Source organism: Sphaeramia orbicularis, chromosome 20 (assembly GCF_902148855.1).
Source record: "Sphaeramia orbicularis chromosome 20, fSphaOr1.1, whole genome shotgun sequence".
NCBI lineage: Eukaryota > Metazoa > Chordata > Actinopteri > Kurtiformes > Apogonidae > Sphaeramia > Sphaeramia orbicularis.
The window spans coordinates 7231284-7246816 of NC_043976.1; the positions used below are offsets into that span (position 1 = coordinate 7231284).

Sequence of the window (15533 nt, forward strand, 5' to 3'; positions counted from 1 at the left end):
CTGATGAACTATGGGAAAATAGTCTCAGTGGCTCATTCATAATGTTTATGGGGTGACTCTACATCATTCTATGCAGGAACAGTCTGTCTTGTAGATTTGCAGCAAGTTCTGACCTAGTTCATTCCCATGCCTAAAAACACAAAAACAACCACGAGCATCCAAACATGAATACTGTGAATACAATTACTGTTTGCACCAAACCACTGAAAGATTATCTTGGTTAGAACAAAAAAGCTGTTATTGAGCCTGTGATGACCTCTGTAAATCCTAAAAACACTGGAGCTGTTCATGCAGGCAGTTTATGGTATAAAAGTACAGTTATATCAAGACTCCATCACAAATGACTCAGCACTCGCACAAAAATCTTACTGACGTGTGTGGGTTCACATTGGGATAAATATTACCCCACTATTATTAATAGTTCTCAGAAGCTGCTTTTTTCACAAAGGGCCTACTTAGGATTTATCAAAAACACACACACACACACACACACACACACACTATCCACCAACTCCACACCTACCATGACCTTAAAGGTGCAGGAGACTGTCGTCACCAATTTTTCATCAAATCTGTAAAACCTCAGTCATAGCTTAAGTATCACAAATCCGTAAGTCTTTCTGTGATTACTCACTTGAATCTCTTCCCTCATGGTGGTCAAGTGTACTCCACCATAAACAAACCTTTGTTTGCAAACAGAGCCGGTAGGTAACTCAGGCATCTTCGGAGTTTTGTCGCGATGTGCATTGTGGGAAGCGGAGGTTCACGCAGCCGCCTGGCGGCGGTAGTGCAACCATATGATATCACGACGCGGAAGCGGCTGGAGGGGTGCGGAGCTCCGGCAGTTTCCACGTCGTGTTTGTTGCAGCCATATGATATCATATGGTTGTGCTGCCAGACTGCACGAACCTCTACTTCCCACAATGCATGTCGCGACAAAACTCCGAAGATGAAGAGTTACCTACTGGCTCTGTTTGTAAACAAATGTTTTGTTAATGGTGGATGGCACTTCGAAATTGTTCACCATGAGGGAAGAGATTCAAGTGAGTAATCACAGAAAGACTTACGGAAGATGTACGTGATTAATGTGGTTCAAGGTCGAAATTATTTTAGTTATAATTTTCTTAATATTTATTTCATTATGACTTTTTGTGTCTTGTTTTCAGTTAATTTTTTATTGGTAAAAGCTTAAAAAAAATAGGTAAAGCTTTTACTTTTCTGTGAGCTTTAGATTTCTCTTTTGTCCCATTGCATGATGAGATTCAAAAAAGGTCATAACTAATAGTATATTTAATGAAAAGACAACATAATACCATATTAAAAAACTTATTCACTTAGCACAAATGAACATCCACCCACAAAGGACAAATAAAGATGTGCTTTTCAATGACAAAGACAAATAAGAATTTATTTATTTAATTTTATTTTCTCAACAATTTTATCATTATTATGATTAATTTTGGAAATGCACAATGCTTTTTCAGTGGGCTTTTCAACCATTTTCTTTTCTTCATTCATTCATTATCTGAACCTGCTTTATCCTCACTAGGGTCACGGGGGTCGCTTGGAGCCTATCCCAGCTAATTACGGGCGAAGGCGGGGTACACCCTGGACATTTCGCCAGTTCATCACAGGGCTGACATAGAGAGACAAACAATCACTCTCACATTCACACCTATCGGGAGGTAACTCTGGCATTTTTGAAATTTTGTCACGACGTGCATTGTGGGAAGTGAAGGCTCGCATCACCGCTATTATATGGATCAAACAAACACGATGTGGAAATGGTGAAACGCGGAAACAGCTGGAGGAATATGCATAGAGGGACGGGAGCTCCTCCTTCCGACGGGAGCTCCTTCCATTTCCGCTTTGTGTCTGTAGCAGCTGCCACTGCCAGACAGCGGCACGAACCAGCGTTTCCCACAATGCACGTCACGACAAGATTCCGAAGACACTCGAGTTACCTCCTGACTCTGTCTGTAAACATATGGTTTGTTTATGGTGGATGGCACTTTGAAATTGTTCACTGTAATGCAAGAGATTCAGGTGAGTAATCACAGAAAGACTTACAGATTCGTGATACTTAGGCTATGACAGAGGTTTTACAGATTTGATGAAAAATTGGTGACGAAAGTCTCCTGCACCTTTAAATATATTTTGAAAATTTGAAAAGCAAAGTATATATAGTATATAACAGCAATAGAATAATGCCAACATCCATTTTGTAAGAATGAATAATGAATGAATCACTTCAGAGCTAAATAAAACTAAGGTATGGTTTGACAAACATAAGTTGTCAATAAATCTGTGTAAAACGAAAATCATGGTTTTTGGTAAATGTAAAACAAATAATGAGGTAAAGGTACAAATAGAGGGCACAGATATAGAAAGGGTGAATCAAAACAAGTTTCTTGGAGTGATAACTGATGATAAAATTTGCTGGAAACCTCACATAAAACAGGTACAGAAACTATCCAGAAGTATCTCAGTCCTGGCTAGTGCAAAGGGGATATTAGATCAAAAATCATTTAACATTCTGTGTAATTCATTGGTCTACCCTTATTTAAGTTACTGTTTGGAGGTATGGGCAAATACATATGCAAGTTCATTACAAAGGCTTTCTATACTGCAAAAAACAGCAAAATAGAATTGTTCACAGAGTTGGTTTTAGTGAACACACAAATCCACTATTTTTCCAATCTAAAACTTTAAAACTCATTGACCTTGTGGAGTTCAAAACTGTTCAAATAATGTATAAAGCAAAGAATAACTTACTGCCGGGCAATATTCAAGCAATGTTTTGTAAAAGAGAGGGAGGCTATGATTTTAGGGGGAAAGCTAAATTTATAGATTCATCAAGTGCGCACTATGTTAAAAAGTTTCTGTATCACCATCTGTGGAGTAAAATTGTGGAACAAATTGTGTGTGGAGATAAAACAAATATCAAACATAACTCAGTTTAAAAAAAGATATAAAGAATTGATTCTAGAGAGGTATAGTATTTAATAATGACAATGAGGGCTGTTTGTTTATGGATAATGTTGTATTGATAAATATGCTGTAATTATTGAAGAAAATTGTTGAATTGTTGAGTCTGTTTGTGTGACTGTACTGCCATGATCATACTGTTGTGTATAATTCAGTTTCTGCATTATATATTACTTGCAGTTGTGTGCTAAAATTTGGAAAAATGTATTGTTTGATTCTTGTATTAAGTTAGTGATAAAGGTGTAAAAGCAAAGGGGTAGGATTAAATAAGTTTATACTTCTTCCTGCTTCTTTTCAAACATGCAAAATTCAGACTTGGACATACTTGAAGATAGATTCTATTCATTTAAATGTTATTTTGTTTTTGGCATATTTTCCTTTGTTTTGTTTTATTTTGTTTCTTTGCATGTCCTAAATAAATAAATACATAAATAAATAAATGACTGAATGAATGAATCAAAAGTTCAGATGAAATCCCACTGAAAATGATTGCAGGTCATTGGAAGCTTGGGGTAATAATACAAAACCTATAATTTCATAAAATCTATAAAAGTTAAAAATAAAGATGGCATAATGTCAATAACATACTTTTTGAGGAACACCTGGAATATGAAATAATACCTTTTCATTACAAAGATATTGCAATAAAACAACCTCAGCGGGTCATTTTTGATCCACTCATGCATCTGAGTGTTATGAAAACTCTTCGCAGAAAGTAAATGTCCCTGTAGAATCCCAAACATGCCACATGTGTCCATGAATGCGCTGTTGCACCCACAGCCCTAAGGGCAGCTGTGCAGCATGTAGGTTCCCTCATACTGAAGCTGAGATGTTCTTCCTCCCTCTGGCAGAGTGAGGACAAAGACAGATGAGCTCCCCGGCTCTTGAGGCCACCTGGCTGCGTCCATCCAAACCCATCCGAGCTTCACTATCCTCTGTCTCTGCCCTCTGACCAAGTGCTGCCTGTTGAAACATTGAGCTGTAAGGTCAGAGGTCACACTAATAGCCTCACTCCATCTTTTTTTTTCCTCCTGCACGATTTCCTCCATCTCGGTTCATCACCCACTCTCTCGCTTTGTTTTCCTCTTTTCTACCGTCTGTCTTCTCTCTCTTCCTCTGACACTTTGGCCTATTGATCTGACTAAAGGAGGGATCATTAGTTGATCTGCTCTGGCACAACTATCAGACCCATACATGGATTGCAGCAGGTAATCATCCTAAGTACACACCGGTGGAAACCAAAGACTTATGTTCTCCGGGGGAAGAACAGTGCTATTTTTTAACAGCTTTCCACCATGTTCCAAGAGGGAATCCCTTGTCAATGAAATTGATCAGAACATTTAGTTGATTGGCTTGTTTCTATGTGGAAAAACTTAGTGTTAGGCCTAAGATGTCGGGATGAATACAGATAAAGACTGAGACTAATACAGACATGTGGAGTTAATCAGCTCTTCCCATGGAACCAGAACCAGAGCACAAAGCCACAGTCATAATCAGTTTTTGCTTGAATCTGATGCTGTCACGCAGGTTCCTAATATCACATATGCTGAGAGACCACAGAGAGATGAGCTGTGACTTCAGTTTTTCTTAGAAAGCTGAATTTGGTGACAGCTTAATGAAAAAATATATATTGCTATTAAAAAACAGATATACACAGAAGTCAATAATGCAGCCTACATGGCGTCACTACTGGCAAGGAATATTGTGCGTACATCATCAAAGTGAACTTAATACCGTGGGGCATATATTTCCATGATGGGACTAAAAGGTTTTCCTTTTGCAGAGGTCAACCCATCAACAGTGCTGAAGGAAGAGCTGTCCTCTCATCTAAACCTGTTATTTAGCCTTTAAATGTCATTTCAGGGAATATGATTTCAAACCGCCTCAACCTTTTCACGCCAGTACCAGTTACATTAGTTAAAATCCAGGAGGAGTATGCGTTGGACCACAGACAAAGACATACATCTGCACTGATATATTTGATTCACAAGAGACTAGAAGCAAAGATCAAAGGGCAACCTCCAACTTTGGAAGATTCGTGTTAAAAACCTGCTGTATAGATTACAGGATGGACACTCTGGAGAGTCATTTATACAACACATATGGTTTAATTTAGACAAGCTTCACTGATTAGCATTCACATATGAGCATCTTGTAGAAGAAGTGTTTTGGCTGAAAATGTTTAAAATCTTAAAGCATTGCAATGACCGTCCTTATTCAGGAAATTTATCACCAGTTATTTCTCAGTCACTTTGTCTCCGAGGTATGTTGATAGGGCTATCAAGTAGTCTGGACACTGAGTTAAGGAAGGTCAGTCTACGCTGATGGCTGAGCATACAGAGAGGCTGAGTCTGCAGACAGTGACATCCAGGAGGTGAAAGGACAACAGGGTCATGGCCTGGGAAGACAGTCTCTCTTAAAGACTATTAAGGAGGAGGACTATGGTGTCTGGGGACCCTAAGGGGTTGGTGCTCATGTTAAGCTTTACGTGTACAGTGTGTGTTCACCAGAGGGCAAGGACTTCAGCTCCAAAATGAAGCCAATCGGGAGGTGTCATAGAGTGTAATACCACTGACGGCCACTGGGTGCTGATCCAAAAAGCCCTGCCTCCAAAAGAATGGGCAAAGTCAATACAGTTTTTCTTTTTTGGACCGTCTGTTACTTAAAAACACTTGGGGTATTTTCTTTATTGGATTATTGTAATGCACTGTTTTCAGGATTACCAGAATAATATTTTCCGTACATTATACTAAGACACAGTACAAAACTATATACGATAAGATAAGCTCATAAATACTACTACTACTACTACTACTAATAATAATAATAATAATATGTGTTCAAATGAAGAGAACACATCTAAATTTTTCAAATTTCAGTTTTGTGTTGTGTTAAAGGCAATATCATGGAAGTTATGTCATTATTATACATTATATATATTAGTCATGAAAGGCTGTCATTATGAAGGGAAATGGAAAACAAAGAATGTACCACCAAAAGTGACCTAGTATCATGTGGTGGAAAAGTAACTTTTGCTAATGCTTTTGGGTAGGTGGTATATTGCTATTGTGCCTGCCATCAGCTGCAGGATTTTGCACCATCAACTGCAGTAAATGTCTTACAACCTTTGGACACCTACTTCTGTTCGCGACAATTGTTTCGCTGTGCATGCCAGGTTTCTACCTCCTATCTCTACCAGTCCTGTGCCAGTCTTAGGTGCATGATCTGACTCAGGAACATGGCCAAACAGCCACATCGACTAACAGAGCAGCTTCAATTTTCACCCCAGCATGTGAACCTCTCACCCAGCAGCACTTTTCAATTAGATAGAACGGAAGGTACAGCCGGGTGTGATGCTAACGACCTTTGCGTCAAACCCCAAGTGTGGCTGTCACAGACTGTGCATAATTCCTTTACCATTTTCTTTTGTCTTAGTTTTTCCTGTACTGAGTGGCAAAGTACCTCTGCTGATTCTCCACCTTTTCACCCTCAAGGGCAAAAGGAGGGTGAAGATGGAAGAAAAGTAGGGGAAAGAAAAAGAAAAAAGTGTCAAAAACTCATTTCATTTGAGCAGAGTCAAGCAGAGTGCGCAGTATGTTCGCCACCTGCTAGCTGTGGATTCAGCCTCTGGCCATGATGCTGCGATGCATGAGGAGTGCATGTGTGGAGCTAAAGCTGACAGTATCAAAGCATTCCATGGCTTACTGAAGCAAATAGGGAATGGGATTACCCCTGAGTATTGATTATATGAATATGTGTGCCCAGAGATAGACAACATACACACCGCAGATAGTTCTGAATGACAGCCCAAAACACTGCAGGGAAGATCAAGGCAATGTGCCCTCACAATCAATGTGACAGAGCTATACCGCTTTAATAGCAACCGTCTCCTGTGTCATTTTGTACCATTTCTACTGTTGCCATGGTAATTACAATTCCTATACATCATTCAATTGTTCCTAAACCCTAAGAGAAGGTGCATACACTTCCACAGTTTCAGAATAAATGCGGCAAGCTACTTTGACTGCTGGTAGCAAACGAGATGTTCCTGTTGCTGATCGATACCTGAGTGAGGTAAAATAAGGCATCCATAAGACATGGCAGCTGTTTGCTGTTTTTGAATTAAAAGAAAAAAAAAAAAACAGTGCCTCACAATAACAATCACAGGTTGGCAGAAATATGGAGTTTACAATTTCACTGTATTGACTTGCTGCCATCTGCAATAACTCCCAATCAAAGTCAGGTCTTAATTCCTGAGTAGCAAACCCATTCTGTTCCATTTACCTTTATGTCGAGGTCCATTTATAGCAGCAGAGACAGTATAATGGAGTAGAGGAGCAGAGGGGAGTGCCTGATTTGGTTAGAGAGTTCCTATGTTGTCTCAATATAAAAGACGCAAAACGCCTCTGAGTTTTGTCAGTTATAAGTAGTTCCTTCTAAAAAGAAAAGATTGTTCATCAATAGTGTGTTTGACCTGATGGATGGATGGTACATCACTGTGCTTATGTGCATGTTTTCCTGCATGTACAATATGTTCTAAACCATACTCTAAATACCACGTCTGGCCTTCATGATTGAGTAATTTAGCAGGTCTAAATACACTCCGCATTGAGCTGTCAGTCAAGCCCTGGCGGCTATGAGCTGCCTGACCTTGCCAAGCCGATTTCAGTATGTGTCCTCTAACCACAACTGTCACATCTCACACACCAGGCAATATGTCTGAGCCCATCTGAAATAACACATAGGAGATAGACAGGAAAACTGTCTCTCAGTAACTGCCTCTCTAACCTCAGGAAATTTTCAATCTACACTATGAAAAATACCTTTCACAACATCTGAGATGATGCTAAAATACAATAAGGTAATGTTATAGAAATGTTTATCAGTTGCTTATTTAGTTGATGTTTTCCTGATTAACATCAAGAGTTGGGAGTGTAACCTGTAAAGAGTCACTAGAGACAACAGAAGACATGCCTCCAAATGTCAGTTTTAATTTAAGATAGATAGATAGATAGATACTTTATTCATCCCAGAGGAAAATTTACCTTATTATAATACATTATTGGTCACCTTTACAATGTGAATGAATGTGCCGTTCACACAATACTGACACCCACAGTAAATCTAGAACCCAGGAGTTACTCTGACTCTGTATTCTGTAGAGAGGCAATGCAAAAGCTATAAAAGGTTTTGTTTGGTAAATAGACCGAAGACCCAAATTTTCCTTGACATTATATCATTCACAGCAGTAAATTACAGTGAAACCACTGAACAGCACTGACAATAAAACTACAGGAGTTTGCAGTTAAACAAAAGAGCATTTTCTTTTCACTTAGTTTCAGAAGTACATGCAAATAATCCAAGGCAGTTTGTACGCTATGAATATGAATATTTAAAAAATAATAATTTTCAAAAATGTATCAAAAAACTATCAACATTTGATGAACTGGCAACACGTCCAGGGTGTACCCCACCTTCGCCCATTGGAAGCTGGGATAGGTTTTGGCAGCCCCACGAACATCTCAAGGGCTATGTTTAGAAAATGGATGGGTGGATTATCAAGAAGTTGTTACTAGTGACCAAGATTATGTAGATCATGGTCTGAGGTATCAATTACAATGTAGCTGCACTCGCTTGTGGGATTTCGGTGATTTTAAAGACATCTACTGCAGGTGTTACTACATCTCCTTGAAAGGGCAAAGAAGGATGATAAATGTAAACCTTGAAAAATTGGGAATAAATGCAAAACGTAAAGAATGTTACTGCATTTCACAATCAGGTACTGCATTTTACCTCAGCGTGGCAGTGTTGTGTTGCTGTAATGAATATAAACTCAACTGAGACTGCATCGGAAATTTAAATTCCAGAATTGTGTCAGTTTAGAAAGATGAAGACCTGTCACAGACTGTAGACATGGGTTAATGAGGGCACAACTCACAGGCAGCCTGAAGACAGAAGAAAAGAAACTGACATTTTCTTGCTGCGAGACACGCTGAGTCAAAGATCTAAGACTCTGCTGAGCTTCAGCTGTGATAACGTACTGCTTAGCACCCACTCCGCCTCCAACCCTAAAACTTTTCCATTTGACTCATTTGACTCCCACTCTGCAGGATGAGACGAGTGTTGGGCGCCCTTGAAGTTTCAATGACAAGAAACTTTTCCATCAGTGCGCCCACAGTTCCTGCTTGCGATCACAGCAGCATTCTGAAAAGATGCGTCGGGAAAGTAAATGTAATAAATATGGCAAACTGAGGGGAAACTTAATCTGATTCAGAAGAGGAAGATGTAATGAAAACAAAATTTAGAAAAAAGGAAGAGAGGGAAAGAAGGAAGAGAATGAGTGTCAGGGGTAAGCCCTATTGATCTGGAGACTTAATTAACCATCAGATGCTTCTGACGTGGCTTCGGATCGTCTATGATCAGTGGCAGAGTGGCACCGCTGGGGAGGAGATGATGTGGAAAGTAGAGGAGAGAAACCAGAGAACAAATGGGAGAAGGGCACAATGTGTAGACTATTGACACGTTCTTTCCATCCGTGCAGAGGAGGGCGGAAGAGTGAGGGCAAGAAGTGAAAAAAGGAGAAAGACGTGAAAGAGCCAGAGATTAAGAGATTGTGAAGACAATTTTAAGGTAGAATTATAGTACTGCCTTGAGATTCACTAAATCAGTCAAGTGAAGGAATTTAATAAAAAGTATTGAGTGTTTTTTTGCTGAACTGGAAGTTTGCACTACAATTACATGTATGACTCCAGTGAATCATTTCCATGTGTTGGTATATGGAGTTGAACAACGGCCAGAAGAAAAAATAAAAGAAAAACTTTAGGAGGCCATTTGGATATAGAATGGCATTCCATAATTTTATCCCGTTTTGTAATACATAGTGGTTATCCATGATTTGACCATTATACACTTTTGTTTCTTATTCTGCTGTAACTGTGGAGAGTTTTAGTTTTGTTATGTGTAAATGAGGTCTTAATTAATAAAGGAATCAGTTTAAAGATGGTTTAAATCTCATCAGGAATAGGTTAAGATTACGTTGCCCTTTGACCATCAAATCCTGATCAGTTCGCTTTTGAGGCTGACGTGTTTATTTCCCTCTGGATATTGTGTTTATGAGAATGCGACATACATACTGTCACAGACTAATAAAAATGAAGAACAACTGTTGGTCCTAGAAAGCCACATTTATGAGGAAATAAGTGACAACTGAGAGAATGAAACTCTACTTGTATGAAAGAGAGTGGAGGTAAGAGATGACATAAGAGGGTGATGAAGGGAAGGTGAAACAAGAAAGCAAGTGCATGAAAATCTAATGTGTGAGAGCATTTAAGTAAGACGGGTGCAGTTACGTGTGACGGAATGGTCTCCTCATTGAACAGCCCCTCCCTTCTCTGTACTGATACAATCACCTTAACCATCTGTGTGTATGCATATGCGAAAGGTCTGTCGATGTCGAGATGACAGCAACGACCGGCTGAGGATTGAATTGCCAATTCCAATACACCTGAAGAGTGGAGATCTTAGCCACTGATGTCAAGTGGTTAGAATAGGAATTGACCAAGTGAAACCAGACAGGAGTAGAGTGAAAGCGGGAAGGATTGGGCACGACGTTAATCCCTGGGAGGTTTCGATAGTGAAATACCTCGGGATGTGAGGTGATGAGTGGATGAGCCTTTGAAGGTGAAGGTTGGGGGATGTTGAAGAGGAAAGGCTAGAGTGCATGTTAAAATTGATCTGGGTATGTCGGATAACAGACAGGACCAATTCGTGAGGAAAATGTATGCAATAAGGTGGAGGTTAGCAGGTCAACCACACTTCCTATTAAAGTCAACAGGGGGTGAATTGGCAAAAAAAAAAATCCAATTTGTGGAGGTAATTTGTCTAGCAGCATTTGAAAGAGACACAAAGGTGCTAAAACGGGTCAAAATTTAGGCTAGCTGAGACTCACCAATGCGTCCAATGACACTACCCCGCGGTGAAGAGATGTTGTCCAAGGCGTCGATGGTGTCATATAGAGAGTGGGAGATCCGGCGTTCTTGGCTGTCCAGGAGAGAGGTGCCAGAATGCTCCAACACCGGAGGACTGCCAGGGGCTTCCTATCAAAACCAGGAGACAGATGGAGAATGAGCGTGGGGCCTTAAACCAGTATCAGAATGGAATTAAGTACTCAAGAAGTATACTTCAATAAAATAAAACTTTTTAAGATATCTGTCTGGGAACATTTCTATTTTATGCAACATTTTACTTCTAGACTTCAACACTGTGCTTTTTACTCCATTACATTTGTCTGGTAACTTTAGTTAATTTTTAGATTACATTCCTTCAGACAGACAAGTAACCAGATATCTCTAAGTCTTGACTTTAAACGTTTGCGATTTTCACAAATATGAAAACATGGCTGTATTTCTGAACTCGTGAAAAGTAGTGTCTTAAAATACATGCTTCTCATAAGGCTAAGACGCCACAGATACTGTAGAATATAGTTCTCTACTGTAGATTAAAGTAGTCGAGTACATAAAGCAGTTCAAAGGAGCCTACAATAATGTAGCAGAAATAAGAGTCCAAACACATCATCTAATAGTAAACTACACTACAAACAGGGACCATTTTACTGCATAATAACTCTTTTTGAATTTCATACTTGAAACATTTTGAAACAACTTAACTTGAAGTTTTGAATATAAAACCTCCACTTGTAGTTAAGTATTCTCAGTGTTGTAATAGTATTCTAAGTTAAAGATCTAACTAATTATTTTGTCTTTTAACCTTGTATTTGCATGTATTTTCTTATCTGGGCCCATTTTTGGACAAAAAAAAAAAGAAACAAATTAATGAAGAATTATTTGCATGAAAACACTAATCTTTAACAACAGGAGTTGTATGGATACACACATTTGTTTTTCACAGTTTTTCATCAGTAGAAACAGAGGGGGATTCTATACTTCCTAATGTGATACTGTCAATACTCTAGAAACATGGAACAGGGGCTTCAGTGTCCATCTCGGCTTACACTGGTATTTTCTGGCTCAGCAGTGTGAAACGGCTCCAGTCTGTGCCAGCTAAAGCTCTATGGATTTCCCATAGGCCAATAGACAGGTGTCTCTAACAATGAACCCCAGTAAATGGACCAGTGGCACATGCGGTCAATGTGTTGCACAGCGTTGAAGCCACCGAACACATCATGCATGTGTCAGCCCTGACGGGGGGAGCACAGTTAATGGTTACTCTTTGGTGCTTGGACCATAAGGCCCAGATACCACAATCTTCTATGGCCAATCGTCTGTCATATGGGGTATTTGTTTCTAATAAAAACAACTGAGTTACCACACTAAGGAAGTAGAGAGGAAAAACATCAAATTTCCACAGACTCAGAGAATAAAGCTTGGCCTTGGCCTTATTTCACACAATGCTTCATGGCAGCCTGTGGGCAGCCAAGGGAATGCACTGGAGAAGAACTCCCTGTACAGGACCTATTACAGATAGCTCCCTCACAGCTAGATAGTCTCGCACAGTTCAACTCTGCACCTCAAGCGTGCTTTAAACCAGGAGGCCCCGGCTAATATTGATGTCTCACAACACTCCGCTGGCTTCCGGCCAGAAGAAAAGGGGAGTAAAAGATCAGAAAACAAAAGCAGGAGGAACACAGGACAGCAGGAGGAAGAGGAGGAGGGAAGAGGAAGATTATGTAGCGGTAGGGGGACTTAAGTAAACAAACAGGTGGAATAACAAGGAAAAACATTCTGAGGGTCCAGTGGTGCAGTTAGGTCCTGGTGGGAGTAGTGTACCCTGGGAGACACATACCAGGAAAGAGGGACTTATCAGCTGTTTAATATAAATGAGAGGTTTAATGAGGTTGAAAGCATAGGACTTTATCAGGGACAGAGAGTTGATAAGAGCGAAGAAGGAGAAACGAGGGCCGGGTCAACGCAATTACAATCAGAGCCACGGCCACTGCCAGCCTTATAATAAAAACCATGTCCCTGGATGATTCCGACTCAATAAGGTTCAAATTGTTGAAATGAAGATTTATTTTACTTGCTTGTCTTTTTTTAAAACAACCCTTGTGTGCACTTCCTTAATCTGTTTCGGATCTGGTGGACATGTCATGAGCTGAAAGGAAGTAAAATGGAAAGTTTCAGGTTAGAGATAAGAAAATGTGTGTGGATCCGCACGGATCAGAGGGTAAGTATAAAACTAAGTACAGAATGTGTCAAAAGGAATAGATCTCAAACTGACATCTATAGTCGGTTTTCCATTGACTCTCAAATTGCACGAATTTAACCTGCGCATAAAAATTTGCCTAATAGAAATATGACAATTTTGCCAAAACTCTTGTTTTTCGCTGAAAAATTTTTGTGCTGCAAAAAGGTGTTTTTTTGGGTGTAGCAACTTATGTCACTGCACCTGTCTAACTGTGAGAGCTGGACTTATAAAAGTATTCACTGGCCTTTATAGCAAATAGATGCTGGTATTAACACTGTGACAAAACAGCATGAAATGTAATCTGTGTGTGTCTAATATTAACAAAGTCTGCCTGAGTACATATTATTGCCTTAATAGTCTGGAAATGTTTACCGACTATATGTAAGTTTACATGATAAACTCAGGCGTTTTCATGCAAACTCTTCACTCTCTGTTGTCAGCTGAATGGATGCATTTAAGACATTTCTTCCAGCAGAATTACATTTATAAAATGGAAAAGTTGGAAAGAATGAGCCGTGAATGCAGGAAGAATATGAATGCAAAAGCAAATACTCAACTACAAATAAAAAACTAAGGTACCTTATGGCAACTGTTCCTACATGCTTCATTTATTTATGTACCCTAATCAATTTGATCAATTGTATTAATCAATTAGCCCTTTTTTTAATGGATCATATGCCATACGGAATATGTCTTTTATTCAGGTTTAGGAGTATTCTTTGGGCATGTGTACAAAGCATCCAGAATATGCATTGCATTTAGGGGTTCTGCATCATTTTGCAACACAAGGCCTCTGGTTTGTTAATGTTCAGCTTTGCATACTGTACACAAATCCAGTTCCCAAGAGTTTGCAAATGTGGGGTTAAGACTAACACACCTGTTTTTAGACATTATAAAAGACTTGGATATTGACAAAGTTTTGGATGTGCAAATATCACATCCCTAACATTATAAAGGGGATGAAATGCAAGCCATGTTCACATGGTCAAATAAATATGCCACTAATGGAACCAACTTTTGACATTAATCATAGTGTGCATCACTGCATATAAACATGACTACAGTGGTTTTATATAGTAGTAGTGGTAGTAGTAGTAGTAGTAGTAGTAGTAGTAGTAGCAGCATAGTACATAGTGGTCTTCATTTTCATTACCCATGATGAGGCAAACAAAACATAGGGGTTTATTTTGTGCAGGTCAGTGTTAAATATTAATCCCTAAACAACAAAAAGATGAACAGGGGCTTATTTGTCCAGTGTCTCTCTCAGTGTCTTTGGTGAGATTTCAGTCCTCTTGTACCATCGCTTCTCACCACCTCATCATGTGTTTAATCTGTCTTAATCTAGTCATTTTCAGAGAGGATTATCCTGTTGACTGAGGGAGAGGTGACAGCACTGTGACTTCCACTGAGCCCAGTCATACTCTTCCCACTGGACTCACTAAGCATGCCTGTAAGAAATGCTAAATGCATTGTCTATGTGTGACCTCACAGTTGCATTATTGCCATGTGCATGAATGTGAGTTTGAATATGGTAAAATTTATTTGAGGTAAGTGAAATCTTGTGCAAAGATGTCTGCCTTTGCATCTGCATCTCTCTGACCTTTAGCACTCCTTCAGTGATAGAGAAGAAGCAGTGTGTTGACAGAGTGGGTCTTAAGCTGTCAACTAGGGCTAATAACGTGTGGTCTATGGCCATTTCCTGGTCCTCTATCCTGGTCTCAGCCCGTTGTCATAGACCTAATCCAGTCAACCTCCACCATAATGCTGTAATTACAATCCTTAAGCTGGTGCCTCCTTCCCCTGGGCACAGCCCACATCTTTAGTGGCTGGAAACCCCACTTTCATTAGCTTCTCACTTTTACCTAGAGCCTCCTCTAATGCCAATGCTCCCAAAGTGGACCCTCAGGTTTGTAGAAGTTCTGGGCAAAAAACCATCACCCACAGGAAAACAGCATATTGGGATACGTGAGAATAACAGAGAACTTTGAACAGTACAGCTGATCAGGCTGATCAGTGCTGATATCATGGTTAAGATACAAGGCAATGGATAAAAACAGGAGAATCAGATCAGTTTTTACTGCAGGTAGAATTTCACTGTAGACAATTTAACCCATGACACAGACCGTGATTGACATTTAATAAGTACTGGGTTAACAATGTTGGCAGCTAAAATTACAGATCATTGAAATTCTTCAGACTTTGTGACTTTACACTTTAGCTTGAAAAAGTGGGCTCACTTTGACACAGCACTGTATCACTAACATTCATATTTAGGCTTTTGATCTGGACCCATAGGGGAGAGCAGCAAAAGGATTTCATTTTTGTTGTTTTTTTCCCCTTAA

At 39.5% G+C, this 15533-nt stretch overlaps 1 protein-coding gene across 2 annotated transcripts in view; it reads right to left on the reverse strand.

Moving 5' to 3' along the window:
- pard3aa (par-3 family cell polarity regulator alpha, a) overlaps positions 1–15533 on the reverse strand; it is a 426578-nt gene that overhangs the window by 175326 nt on the left and 235719 nt on the right. For both annotated transcript variants that reach the window (XM_030123467.1, XM_030123466.1), the window contains exon 15: positions 10937–11084. In XM_030123467.1, the coding sequence (XP_029979327.1) occupies positions 10937–11084 (148 nt within the window). The remainder of the gene's footprint in view (positions 1–10936; positions 11085–15533) is intronic.